The sequence below is a fragment of the Saccostrea echinata genome, unplaced genomic scaffold (assembly GCF_033153115.1).
Source record: "Saccostrea echinata isolate AGI-Se365-2 ecotype Australia unplaced genomic scaffold, CSIRO_AGI_Sech_v1 ptg000034l, whole genome shotgun sequence".
Taxonomy (NCBI): Eukaryota; Metazoa; Mollusca; class Bivalvia; order Ostreida; family Ostreidae; genus Saccostrea; species Saccostrea echinata.
In genome coordinates this window covers 525,961-538,744 of record NW_026889783.1, presented here as the reverse complement: position 1 = coordinate 538,744, position 12,784 = coordinate 525,961, and the positions used below count along the sequence as shown (strand labels likewise).

General features: G+C 35.7%; 2 protein-coding genes across 2 annotated transcripts; one reads left to right on the top strand and one right to left on the bottom strand.

Moving 5' to 3' along the window:
• Positions 1-1,656: 1,656 nt before the first annotated feature.
• On the bottom strand, positions 1,657-4,779 carry LOC133199477 (L-threonine 3-dehydrogenase-like). The gene is made up of 5 exons (XM_061335289.1): positions 4,215-4,779; positions 3,977-4,127; positions 3,362-3,458; positions 2,970-3,138; positions 1,657-1,966 (listed from the first exon to the last, which is right to left on the bottom strand). The coding sequence occupies exons 1-5, from the start codon at positions 4,657-4,659 to the stop codon at positions 1,764-1,766; spliced, it is 1,065 nt and encodes a 354-aa protein (XP_061191273.1). The 5' UTR covers positions 4,660-4,779; the 3' UTR covers positions 1,657-1,763.
• Positions 4,780-10,078: 5,299 nt separating this feature from the next.
• On the top strand, positions 10,079-11,578 carry LOC133199331 (L-rhamnonate dehydratase-like). The gene has a single exon (XM_061335140.1). It carries the CDS (start codon positions 10,173-10,175, stop codon positions 11,460-11,462), a length of 1,290 nt encoding a protein of 429 aa, XP_061191124.1. The 5' UTR covers positions 10,079-10,172; the 3' UTR covers positions 11,463-11,578.
• Positions 11,579-12,784: the final 1,206 nt, after the last annotated feature.

Genomic DNA, 12,784 nt, shown 5'->3' with positions numbered 1-12,784 from the left:
ATTATAAACAACAGATCATTGGATAAATTGTTCCAACAGTTTATCTGGTAAATTATTTCATCAGGACAGTGGAAATGGTTAAAGAGATCAGTGGATATTTTTTCAACAGTTCAGTGAATATATTGAACCAATAGATGAGTGGATTTTATTGTTCCAATGTATCATCAGTGGATACATTGTTCCAACAGATCAGTGGATATACAATACCAACAGGTCATTGGAAACACTTTTCAAACAGAACAGTGAATATTATTTAACAGAACAGTGGGTTCATTGTTCCAGTGGATACAAAATACCAACAGATCAGAAGAAACAACTTTTCAACAGAACAGTGGATATTATTCCAACAGATCAGTGAATATTATTCCATTCAGTCATTGGATACATTTATCAATAGTACAGTATGTACATTGCTCTAGCAATTCTGTTGAGACATTATTCCAACAGATTAATAAATATTATTCAAACAGATCAGTGGATATTATTCCACTAAATCATTGGATACATTCCCCCAACAGATAATTCTGTATAATTATTTCATCTTGATAAATATAATTCTTCCTTCCTTTTATTTATGGGGTAAACTTCGTGACTATAAGATTAGATATATGAAACTTTAATCATTTTAGATATGGTTTGGTTGAATTAAATATTGTTTATACAGGTACATTCTTTTTCAAATAGTGTTGAAATCTTTAAAATTGGCTAATGGTTCTTTCTGAGACGTCCAGTGTATTTTTCTTTAGTTAGCCCCTTGAAAATAGGTTGTATTTTTGCTTTAAAATACCTTTTTTAAATTGTTAGGTCGACAACATTTCAACATCTGCCTGGTGGAGGGCTCCTAATTTAGACTTTTTCTCGACACTTATGGCCATTGATTATAAAGCATCAGTAAGAGATCTTTTATCTTGCCAACATCTACATGTATACTGCGACACTGCATGGTCCTACTTTTTTTACGGTCTCATTCGACTGACCAGTCTCCACTTCCCACATTGGGACCTGTGACTTACAATAAGCTCCTGAATTACGTCAAGACTACAAACGAAACACTTGAATTACTGCGCAACGTGAGGCCCTTGACATTTTGTCTGTGTAAGCACTCGAAGATGATAGTAGGTTTGGAAAATTTACTCGGATGGCCAATGGTTGAGTATTTGCGAATCTTGTCTTTTCGATTTTAATAAAATACGCTGGCCTGAGATATTTCACAAGTTCAAATGAATAATATTTGTGAATTAATTTATCATACATGTTGCTTTTAAATTTCATTTGTATGATATTCGGTTTAAAAATCGGTTTCTTTTGTTCTTTCTTATTTTTAAAGATATTACTAGTATTCAATTTTTCAGAATGTATTTTCAAAACTGCTGTCAGAAAAAAAAAGAATTACCTACCTACCTACCCAACTTGAAATTTTAGGGTCGGGTTAGGGGAAACAAAGATATTTTTAATGATGGCCTAGAAATAAAATGATAAGCCTTAGAGCTATATACTTGGTTGTGTTCAGTATGTTAAACTTAAATCGTACATTTCAACAGAATTACAAATTTTCATAAGTAGCAAAACACATAATTATAAATTAATATACTTTATTAATTTTATTAATTTATATAAAATTAAAAATAAACTACTCAATATAGCATTTTACTCTTTAAATCACTGTAAGTAAAGAATTGTAATTGTTTGAATTGGTCTTCGAAATATCTGTTTATTTGTATTCCAATTTCTCGCTGATCCAGGACATATTCCCTTGCTGCTGATCACTGTGAGGGATACAGTATAATCTTACAGTCCTTCCCCGCAAACAGAGCTTTGAAGGCGTCTTCGAATTTTGACATCGGGAACCTGTTAGTTATGACCTTTTTGACGTCAATTTTGCCGTCTGCAACCAATCTCTCCGTTTCTTCCCAGGTGTGATAAATCTGACGGCCATGGATGGTTTTTAGAGTCAGTGCCTTAAACACTGAAAAAAGATACATAGGCCTATATGTCATAGAGCGTGACAAATCTGTATGGAGGACAAAAATGACCTTGACCAAATGGTACTCTGGCCACGAACTATATTGGAGCCTAGTACAAACTTTTCATGTTTTAATTTTATACATAGAGCTATTAGCAGTATAAGAATTCTAGTATATTATACATTATTATTACTTATTAGATTTGTTCCTGTCCACAGAAATATGACGGGTTGATGACATAACATCTTTTAATCCTCCATGTTACCGTCCAAATTTTACTTTTAGGAATCGAAAGAAATGTTGATTGATTGTATAAGGTTTAACGTGATAAGTCCCATTCGAAATTTTTTTTCTCTCATAGAATTGTCCCCATATACCGCTGAAGGGCTTGAAATTTAGACCTTTACTCGGCACTCAGGGCCATTGAGTAGTGAGTTCTTTATCGTGCCAACGCCTACTGTGACACGGGACCTTGGTTTTTAACCGAACACCTGTGACTTTCACTTTTAGTGCCGGGCGCTTGTTGAAGGAACGGGAATCAAACACGAATCGAACGTCCTACCACGGGGCTACTGTGACCGGTTCAAAGAAATATTTAAAGATAGGCACGTGATATCCGTTATTCAATGAAAGAGCGTTATTCTAGTCCTAGGCAGAGCATTTAGTTTAAAATATGTTAGACATTCAGAGAGGGTTTTAGATCTTAGAAGGGCCAGGAAAGTTTGCTAAAAATTTTAATCAGAGTTAAAGGTCATTCAGAGGATAGAATGGTTTGTCTAAGTATTTAAAACAATTACAGGTCATGTACAATATCAGTCATACAATGACGGAATCATTTGCCAGCCATTGCATCACACAACTAAACAATCTACTAGTCAGAACAACAGCGCTGATTTGATAAAGTTAAGTTATAGTCACATACAAACCTGATTTTTTATGTAATATGGCTAAATATCATACTGATTTGAAAGAGAGGGTGTTCAGTTGGTCTCTTTTTATACACACCAACATCTTGCAATACGTTCTCCACGTGAAGTGGTTCCTTTGGAAGTCCCACGAAGGTCATTTGTCCACCTTTTCGTAACATTGAGAAGGTTGAATTCACCATTGTACTAGCACCACTACACTCACAGATCCTCCCAATTCCATCACCATTTGTAAACTCCATGATAAACTGTCAAGAAGACAATACACTGTAATGTCTCGGTGAGTTTTGTTAAAGTGTCAGATTGGGTTGTAAGGGCTTTCCTTCGTTGTAAGAAGTGACCAAATACAATTTTGGGGGCTTTTTGTAAGAAATGCATGTATACACATGATACACAGTAACACTACTAGGATATATATTTGTATATTCTCTGAACTTGAACTCAACTAGAGATAACTGAGACATATCTTACATCTTTGAGGTTCTTTTCGCGAGTGTTAGTGATCACATCTGCCCCTAAAGACTTCGCCATATCTAGCCGTTTTTGATCAATGTCTGCTGATATTACTCTGCAATGATTCAACAAGGTAATGCACAGGAGATATAGAACGTGAGTTGTAAGTTACTAATGTGTTTGCACAACAAGATTAAAACGTATTCGAGTAGGATGAAAATGCCCCTTGAAAAATGTGTCTGGTTAATGGATCATGAGATTTTTTTTAAACTTTTGAGCATTTTCTCAAGAATTGAGTTTACTATAGTAACATAAAACTATATGGACATAATAAGGTCAGCGAAAATATTCTATAGAGCACTATCGATCTACAAAAGGAAAAACTTAATCCTTCAAAGTATTCGAAAAGACGCACAAATTGCATTAAAGGGAGATTTAAGATCTAGGTCATGAAACAATTTTTATCATAAAATTTCTTATTGGGTATATTTATTGATAAATGTAAACGAAATAATGCTATACAACATTCAGGAAAATATGACAGGACTGGAATGTAAAGAACATCTGTAAATGAGGTTGTATCAAGAAATACGTGCATCTTTATATGGTAATAAATAAATCTAATATATGCACCGTTTTGCTCCTATAGCTTTGGCGACCATGAGAACAAGGAGACCTACAGGTCCACATCCAATGATAAGCACGTCTTCTCCCGCCACTTCAAGCCTCTCTGTGGCATTATGAGCGACACCTAGTGGTTCTAACATTGCAATCTCGTCAGCATCTGAAAAATAGATGTAAAATTGACCACATTAGAACTTTACTCACTACAGCGCTGAAAAAATATAAATGATAAATGTATATCACTCACCAATATTTCTTTTCATTTGATACAGATATTTAGCGGGTACGATGGTATACTCGGAACACCCTCCGTAAGGCGTCTTCTTACCATGCCCAAACTGCCCCATGTTCTTACATATTGCTTTCGTGTCATGCTGACACTGATAACACTCCCCACAGTAGTAGTGGTTTTCCACCCCAACCTTGACCCCCACCTTCATGCCTTTGGCATCAGGACCACATTTCACCACGGTCCCTGCGCATTCGTGACCCGGAGTAAAGGGAATGGAAGCTATGACCTGGGCCACTTGGTTCCAGGAGTAAAGGTTAATGTCGGAACCACACACAGACACAGCATCAACTTTGATAAGAACTTCGTCACCGCTGGGCTCTGGTACAGGAACATCTACATAGTCAAACGACTTGCCTTCCTTTGTCTTGATCAGCGCCTTCATGGTGGTTGGAGCAGCCATGTTGCTGGATTATCGCCTACTAATGTTTGCGTCAGTATCTGTGCGGAATGTAGCTTGTGATAAAGTGGACTATCGATGTGTCCAAATCTTACTTAATTCAGGTCAAAAATGTTTACAAGTGCTATGGTGATCCATGAGCATCTTTAAAGTTTAATGATAGTTAAGGTTTAAAGCTTAAATGATATAAATGTTCAAATGTTTTTGCAGCCAGTCAAAATATGGCAACACCACATAACAGTTAGTATCAATGTCCTTTCTAACAGTTTAGACAAGAAACATTATTAGCCTGAATACTTAGCACCTATCTGGTTGGTTTGCCCTTTGGACCTAATTTGAATATATTTGCAGGCAACTCATCTTTAGAATTGTATAAAATTATGTGTGTGGACAATCCCGTGTCATTTAATCAACCCGGTACGACGACCATATGGCACTTTTCAGACTTTTCCGCTGAGTATGTCTTGTCGACCACTTACATGTCATAAATGTTTGAACATTCTTCAATCCTTTCCACTTTTCAAAATCTCTGGACCATTTTCAACGAACTTGGCACAAAGTATCAATGGATATAGGGAGCTGAAATTAGTTAAAATTAATGGCTTTCATCGGAGATTATGATATTAAGAGATAATGTGGGTAATCTGCTTGATAATATTTCAAAGAACTGCTACAGGCGCGGATCGTAAACAAAAGCTAAAGACGCATTTCTCTCTCTTTTTTATTTTGATTTCATTTGTGCCACTTTTGACTGAATTCATAGATAAAGGTTATTGGATGTTTTTGGAGCCATTGACTGGAGAAAAAAAGTATGTGTTGATATATATATAATTCGTTTATAAAATGTCAATGTTCTATTAATGATCTGTATTGTATTTAAATCTCTTTATTTTATATTTGAATAAATCGTTAATGTTTGTTATTTATCTTGTCATTTTTTGTATCTTTGATGAAAAATATATTTTCTCAAGTCCTTGTAAGTGATATTAAATTCCTGACGAAACTAAATTATCGGAGAAAGGGATTTACTGACGCACTTGCAAATTATGTCTTTTTGGAATTCGAGCATCTATAAAGCATACCTATGTATTTTCAACTTAACTACCTATCACAACTACATAAACTGATCATTTGTAAACTTAGATTCACACAGATTCATAGACAAGAGACCCATTGGCCTCAACCTACTGACATTTTTTTTGTGTTAAGGAAGCTCTAAACACTGCTCACTGAAGAATTCTAATTACCTGGTAGTTTTATGCAGTTGGAGTGAGCTGCCCTTTGATGAACAAAGGAATAAGTGGAAATTTGCTGTAAATGACACGATTTGAAGTAGATTGTTGTATTCTTAACATTATACATGTATTAGACCAAGAAAAAGTAATAGAACACATTATTTGCAGGTATTTTCCCGAAGCAATTCTTGTTCACTTGTCCCTCAGTGTCTTTGAACGTTTCTCCTGTAAAAATATGACAGGTACCCATGTTGAAAATGAACTAGATAAACTCGGTATGTACACCTTTATATGATACTAAAAGTCTTTTTTTTTCATTAGTGTTTAGAGCTTCTTTAATGGGTCATAGATACAGATTGGAAGTTATTTACTTCAAAATTTTTGGTAGAATTTTACGTCTTGCATGTTGTGAGAACGTTTCAGGTCTATATATTATAAAAGCTTGTTTAGAAAACTCTTTATATTTAGTATCTGGAAATTACCTAAACTACGGATTTCTGGCGTGTTTTATTGTCAAACATCCTTGCACTTAATATTAAAGAAATGTGGGAAATTTGTGGCTTGTTCAAGAGCTTGCGTGAAGAAAAGGAAGTTTCAAAAAGTTATTTCAACAGGCGTAGTTGGAGTGGTACAAGAAAAGTCTCTATGGATAGCAAGTGTTGTCAATTCATGTTAAGTGATGTGTGCAGTGTTGTGCTAGCAATTCGAACATACCCAATAAAATGTAAACATATAAATATTAACAGGGCTCGAGCCCCATGTTTAGAAACACGGTATTTGTTGCAAAGTTATGGAGAACGCCATTGTCATTAAATATAAAGAATTTTCATGTAAGTTCAAACCATAAAACTGAAGTTATTTTTTAAATAAATAGAAAAATTCAAAACGACAATGCAAATGTGTCTGTGCCCCTTTAAGGTGGCCTTTACATTCCTGCGTTAAGCTTTGTACTCGTACTGTACTCTCGCCTTTTTTTTTTTCTTTTTTGAAAATCATATGAACAAATACAAATCTCTACAGCATGTGTACATGGTGATGCTTGACCATGCTTCTCTGAGTAAGATTTAAAAAAACTTTTTTGTATATTCTTGTCAAAAACATGGACCTCTATTTTGACCTTATCCCATGGGGCCATTGAATTTACACCACATACGGATGCATGCATATTGATTTTAATTATGTTGTAGCCCTATTCTTTTAAAGACTATTTCCAGTTATTTTGACCTATTGTGACACAACCCAGAAGGTCATGAGGTCAAAGAGATTTTGAATCTTCATAACATGGGAGAGGCTGTCTTATTAATTTGACTAAATATGGCCTGTTTTTCTTGAGAACAATTAAGATGTTGAAAGAAATTTACTAAACCTACTTTTACATTCCTGTGTCAAAGACCCCTTTGAGGTCTTTATATTAACAAAGACACTCTGGAAGCTTGTTCTTGGGCAAATTTACAGATGGTCCCAGCCATTTTTCTTAATCATGATCTTTAGTCTAATTGAACTAAAAAATTACTTTCATTATTAAAATTTTGATTTTGACTTAGCCATTTACAGTGGTTTGGTTCATACATGTATTTTCTTACTCTACAAGTATATTATATATGTTGATGAAAGGTTTCCAATACCGAGTTCCAAATATGGACACTTTTGTACAAAGAATCTTGATAATAAATGAAAATTTAGTCAAATAATAATTATGCATCATTGACAGGGAATGTGAAGATGTACTGACGAAAATTTCCATCTATCACTCTCACCATTATTTAGATCTTTTTCCGAACAATTAAGTGTGATCTTTATTCCTTTCGTATTTAAATGAGCCAATAAAAAATAAAGATTTAAAGGGTCAATAACTTTGAAGTGTGAAACAAGGCATTAGTTGAATATAAATGCTTAATATACAATTAAGTAAGAGCATTTAATTATCTTTCAAGTATCTTTCAAGATTGAATTGATTCTTCGTACGTAATTTCGTAATCAGTGCAATTTAATAGTTATAACATAGGACCAATCTTACTACAGTAATGTCTTCAGAGCCCCTGGCATAAAGTCCTATTCAACTTCACTCGAGAACACCAGACGCTATCTTAGGGATGGAAACTTATATACCTCAATGAAAACTTCAGACAATATCTAAATAGATTTGTTTGGCAATATGATGTATAAGCTATAGATAATGTCCCAAAAGAAACTATAAGGAATGTACCAATGGAATGTACAAAATCTCAACAGAACCTATTGTAATGACTGGAAAGAAACTGTGGACATATTACGTATATAGTTATTGGTTTGTAACTGTATCTTCCATTCAGGACGGATGCTACGCTACAGACCTTTTCTTTCAAAAACCAAAACAAAACAAAAACACTAAATCTTGTTATATCTAAGTAAAATAAATAAGTTTAGCCGCATAAAGTTTCATTTTTCATTCGAAGTTTCTCTGTGTTCTATCAAATGATGAAAAATTGCATATATTTATAAGGGTGGTGCCAAAAAAAGTCCAAGGGCCTTCACGGTCACCTGAGTATAAAGCATCCATGGGAATGGTATAAATTATATAATAAAACAAAACAACCGAAAATTAAAAACAAGGGATATGGGATGATCAGATATCAACAAATTAGTTTGTCTCGCTCAAAATGCCCTGGATATGCCAGTGCTATCAAAATGCAATATTCGCCTCGGTCAATATTGATTTTTTTTTCAGGTTAATATCAAACCATATTCACCACCAAAAGAGTCCGTAATTGCATAATGTACTTCAATAAGATATTTTTGCCTCATTTTTTTAAAATCATCTATTATTTACAAGTCTGCCTAAATACTAAAAACTATAATTTAAGTAGTTTCGTATTATATATTTTAAAAAAAATCTTGTATTATTCTTTAAGTCAATTTACCTATCAATTACATTATTGACATTGATTAATTATCAAAAATGAATAACAAAGGGGAATAACTTCTCTTAAAGCAAAGTAAATATTCCCATACATGATCATAATAGACCCCACTCTCACTCCAGAACCCCGTCTCAGGGGCCATGGATTTCACAATTTTGGAAGATGCCCTTCTTCTCATTATAAACATACACTTAAGTTTCTCTGCTAAATATTCAAAAGCCGAAAATAATTTCAGAGAATTTATGCATTTTCACTATTTAGAGCCCCACCCTAACTCCAGAACGTAACCCATGGACCAAGAATTTCACTACTTTGGAAGAGGCGCCCTTGCACACCACAAACATGCACTTAGTTTGTATGCTTCATTCTCATCTGTAGAGAAGATTTTCAAAGCATTAAAATGCATTTTCACTAAAGAATCAATAGAGCCCCACCCTAGCTCTCGAATTTTTGACCCTGGAGCCATGAATTTCACAAATTTGGTAGAGGGCTCCATGCTTATTGCAATCATGTCAACAGTTGACTGCTTGATGTATAGGAGATAAGAAGATTTTTAACGATTGCATTAATTTTGATGGTTTTAGCCCCACCCCTTTGGTCCCAGGGGGCAGGGACCATGAAAATAACAGTTTTTGTTCCCCTTCACCCATAGATGCTATATGCCAAAATTGGTTGAAATTGGTTCAGAGGTTCCAGAGTAGAAGCTAAAAATGTTCAAATGTTAACGCACGACGGACGATGGCGGAAAGAAACAGATAGCAAAAGGTCACCTGGGGTGACACAGGTAACCTAAATAAGGAATCTGAACAATATACAAAGTCTTCAATTTCTTAAATATTTTAGAAATGTGATACATGTATATGCATCATTCAAAATAATCCAAAAATTTATACCAATCCATGCATTCAACTGTTTTTGTAGCATATGCCCTTAAGCCCGACATATTTCTTTGAACGATCAGTCTCAATGTGAACATTCACTTGTTTCAAGATTTGGTTTCCCGCTTTTCCTATTGGATAATCAACATACACATTCCGTGGGTCAATAATCATTTTTTATAACCCCATTGGAACTAGAAATACTTGTTTCCAAGATGCATCGAGATGCATTTTATCTATATACCGGTTCATGTATTCAAGTATTGGGCATTTGTAACTTTCGTCTACATTCGAAGCATTTGGAGGCAAGATGGAACAATAAATGCAAACGTTGACATGAATACTGCTTATCTGTATTACCTATGTATTGGTTTTCCGTGCGTCTGTATATAATGACCTAACAGAAATCTTTGCCGTAATATGTACTGTCACGGTCAGAAAGATAAAGGATTCTCATTCCAAACTGGCATAACGGTACAAGCAAGATCACTGAAACGGCCACGATGGAAGGAAAAACTAAAATATTTCCAAGGATTAAGTGTGTACGAGCTTACGTCTCAGAATCTAAACCCGAGGACCAGGGCGCCGACTGCCACGATGTGGAAGATACTCACTGGATTAATGGCTACCCCACCCCTATAGCAAACCCCATGTCTGGGTACGAGCAGTATGCCTCCACTCGGAAATCCTGGGGGATCAACGCTCTCGGCACTCTGGTTGTGGAGGTGGAAGCAGACGATGGAACATGTGGAGTCGGTGTAACCATTGGTGGTGTCCCTGGCTGTTACATCGTGGAGAAACACCTCAGCAGGTTTGTGGAGGGACAGGATCCTCGAGATGTGGAGCTCATGTGGGACCAAATGTTCCGGGCCACCCTCAACTACGGACGCAAGGGTTTGCCTATTCAGTGCATTAGTGCTATCGATCTTGCACTATGGGATCTGCTGGGAAAGCTGAGAAATGAACCGGTCTATGCATTACTTGGCGGGAAAACGAAGCAACGCCTCCCAGTGTATTCTACTACTGCTCGTCCAGATATCGCAAAACAATTGGGATTTGTTGGCGCAAAAATTCCGTGTGCTTATGGGCCAGCTGATGGTGACCAGGGATTGAAGAAAAACGTGGAAATATTCAAGAAATGGCGTGAAATTGTAGGTCCAGATTTCCCGCTCATGCTGGATTGTTATATGGCACTGAGTGTACCTTACACCGTGAAACTAGCGAAAGCACTTGAGCCCTTAGGATTGAAGTGGATAGAAGAGTTCTTGCCACCTGACAGCTATGAAGGTTACAAAGAAGTACGGGAAGCCTTGCGTGGTTCCACAGTTTTACTGACTACAGCGGAACATGAATATAGTCGCTATGGATATCAACTTCTTCTTAATTCTAAATGTGTGGACATTCTCCAACCAGACATCTCGTGGCTCGGCGGAATCACGGAAGCGCGACGAATCGTCGCCATGGCGTCAGCCCATGACGTGTTGGTTGTTCCCCATGGATCCAGTATTTATTCTTACCATCTACAATATGCCTTTCGTAACTGTCCTCTTGCAGAATTTATCAACCTTAGCCCGAAAGCGGATAAAATAGTCCCATATTTTGGTGGGTTATTTCCAGACGAACCCTTACCAGCGGACGGTTTTATCGACTTGCCCGATCGGCCTGGGTTTGGCGTGACTCTGTGTAAAGACACACTGCGTCGACCATTCCAACGTTCTTCGGAAGAATCTAGAGTACAGGCGCTTAGTAACGCTACGTTCAAGTCCACAAAGAAATCTCACATGCCATTTTGAACGTGTGCGTCTTTTTTACGATAATGAAAACATACTATTTTTCAGCTTTTCTAGCATTCTACGTTATTGAAATTTAGAGGTATCAAGTGATATAACCCAGAATACCTTACTTTATCTTCAACATCATTTTGCTCAGTTGTGGTGGTAATAAGAGAATTTTGTTAAATAAATAACAATCTCAATCAGAGACTTAAAACAGTTTAATTTTGTCATAATATATATGTATAACAACTTAACAAAAGAACATGTTTATCTGTACAATATTCACAACAAGCAACTCAGAGTTGTAACATTGCCATCAAACCTTGGTAAATGTCTATCAAAAGTACTGCCATACAAAGACCTCGCAATGCCATACAAAATGGAATGTGAACTGATACTAATGAGAAATTTATCCTAGTCAAGATGTTTGACAGACAAAACAGGATTTTGTTCCCTCTTAATTAATTTATACAATTTTTTCCTTATATCAATTGTAAATCATTTACTTTGTGAGAACTTGATTTTGCGATACAGTTTTGGTCTCATAAACGGAAAAGGGGCGTAATTCCAACTTCTAGTAATTTTTGTACAGAGAATACAAGAAAGGTAGAACTCAAATAAATCCATTACAATTGTATCGCAAAACAGATTCCCACGAAATGTGACTTACAGAATCATACTAGAATATTTTTAACATTCACTCTCTCTCGCAAGCATTCTAAAGAAGTAAGTGAATTAAGCTGAAGTCCCCCTCCCCCCACAAAACTATACACTGTTTTATCCCTTATTTACTTTCTTTCATAAACAATGTTGCAACTTCTGAAAATCACAGAGTATACATAGCACTTCCTTAGCACTGTAAACTTGTCAAGCTAACTAAAAATATTGAATAATCTTCATCTTAAAAAAAATCAACAAAAAACTTAAAACCACTGCCATGCTTTATGGTGTCAAAACATTCATTTCATATCTAACATTTGAAGTGATTTGGCATCATCTGTCACAGGGAACCATTCTCTGTAATATTCATATAGGTAAGCTTAGTGATGTCTCTCATCCAGATCCTTTCTTTAAATCACACAACTACTGAAGCAATATACATGACTGTCATACATATTCACAATGCCATTTGTATTATCACTTAAGAAAGTAACCTTGGTAGGTCACTAATCCAACAATTTACAAAACATGGAGGGTATACCACACTGTATGAAACAGAGACATTTGGTGGAATGCCAGGTGTGCAAAATCTGACTTAACATGTGATAAGTCAACTGACATCAACAATTTTCTATAAGTACAGTATAAGATAATTTTCTTGTATGTACATGTAGTATTAG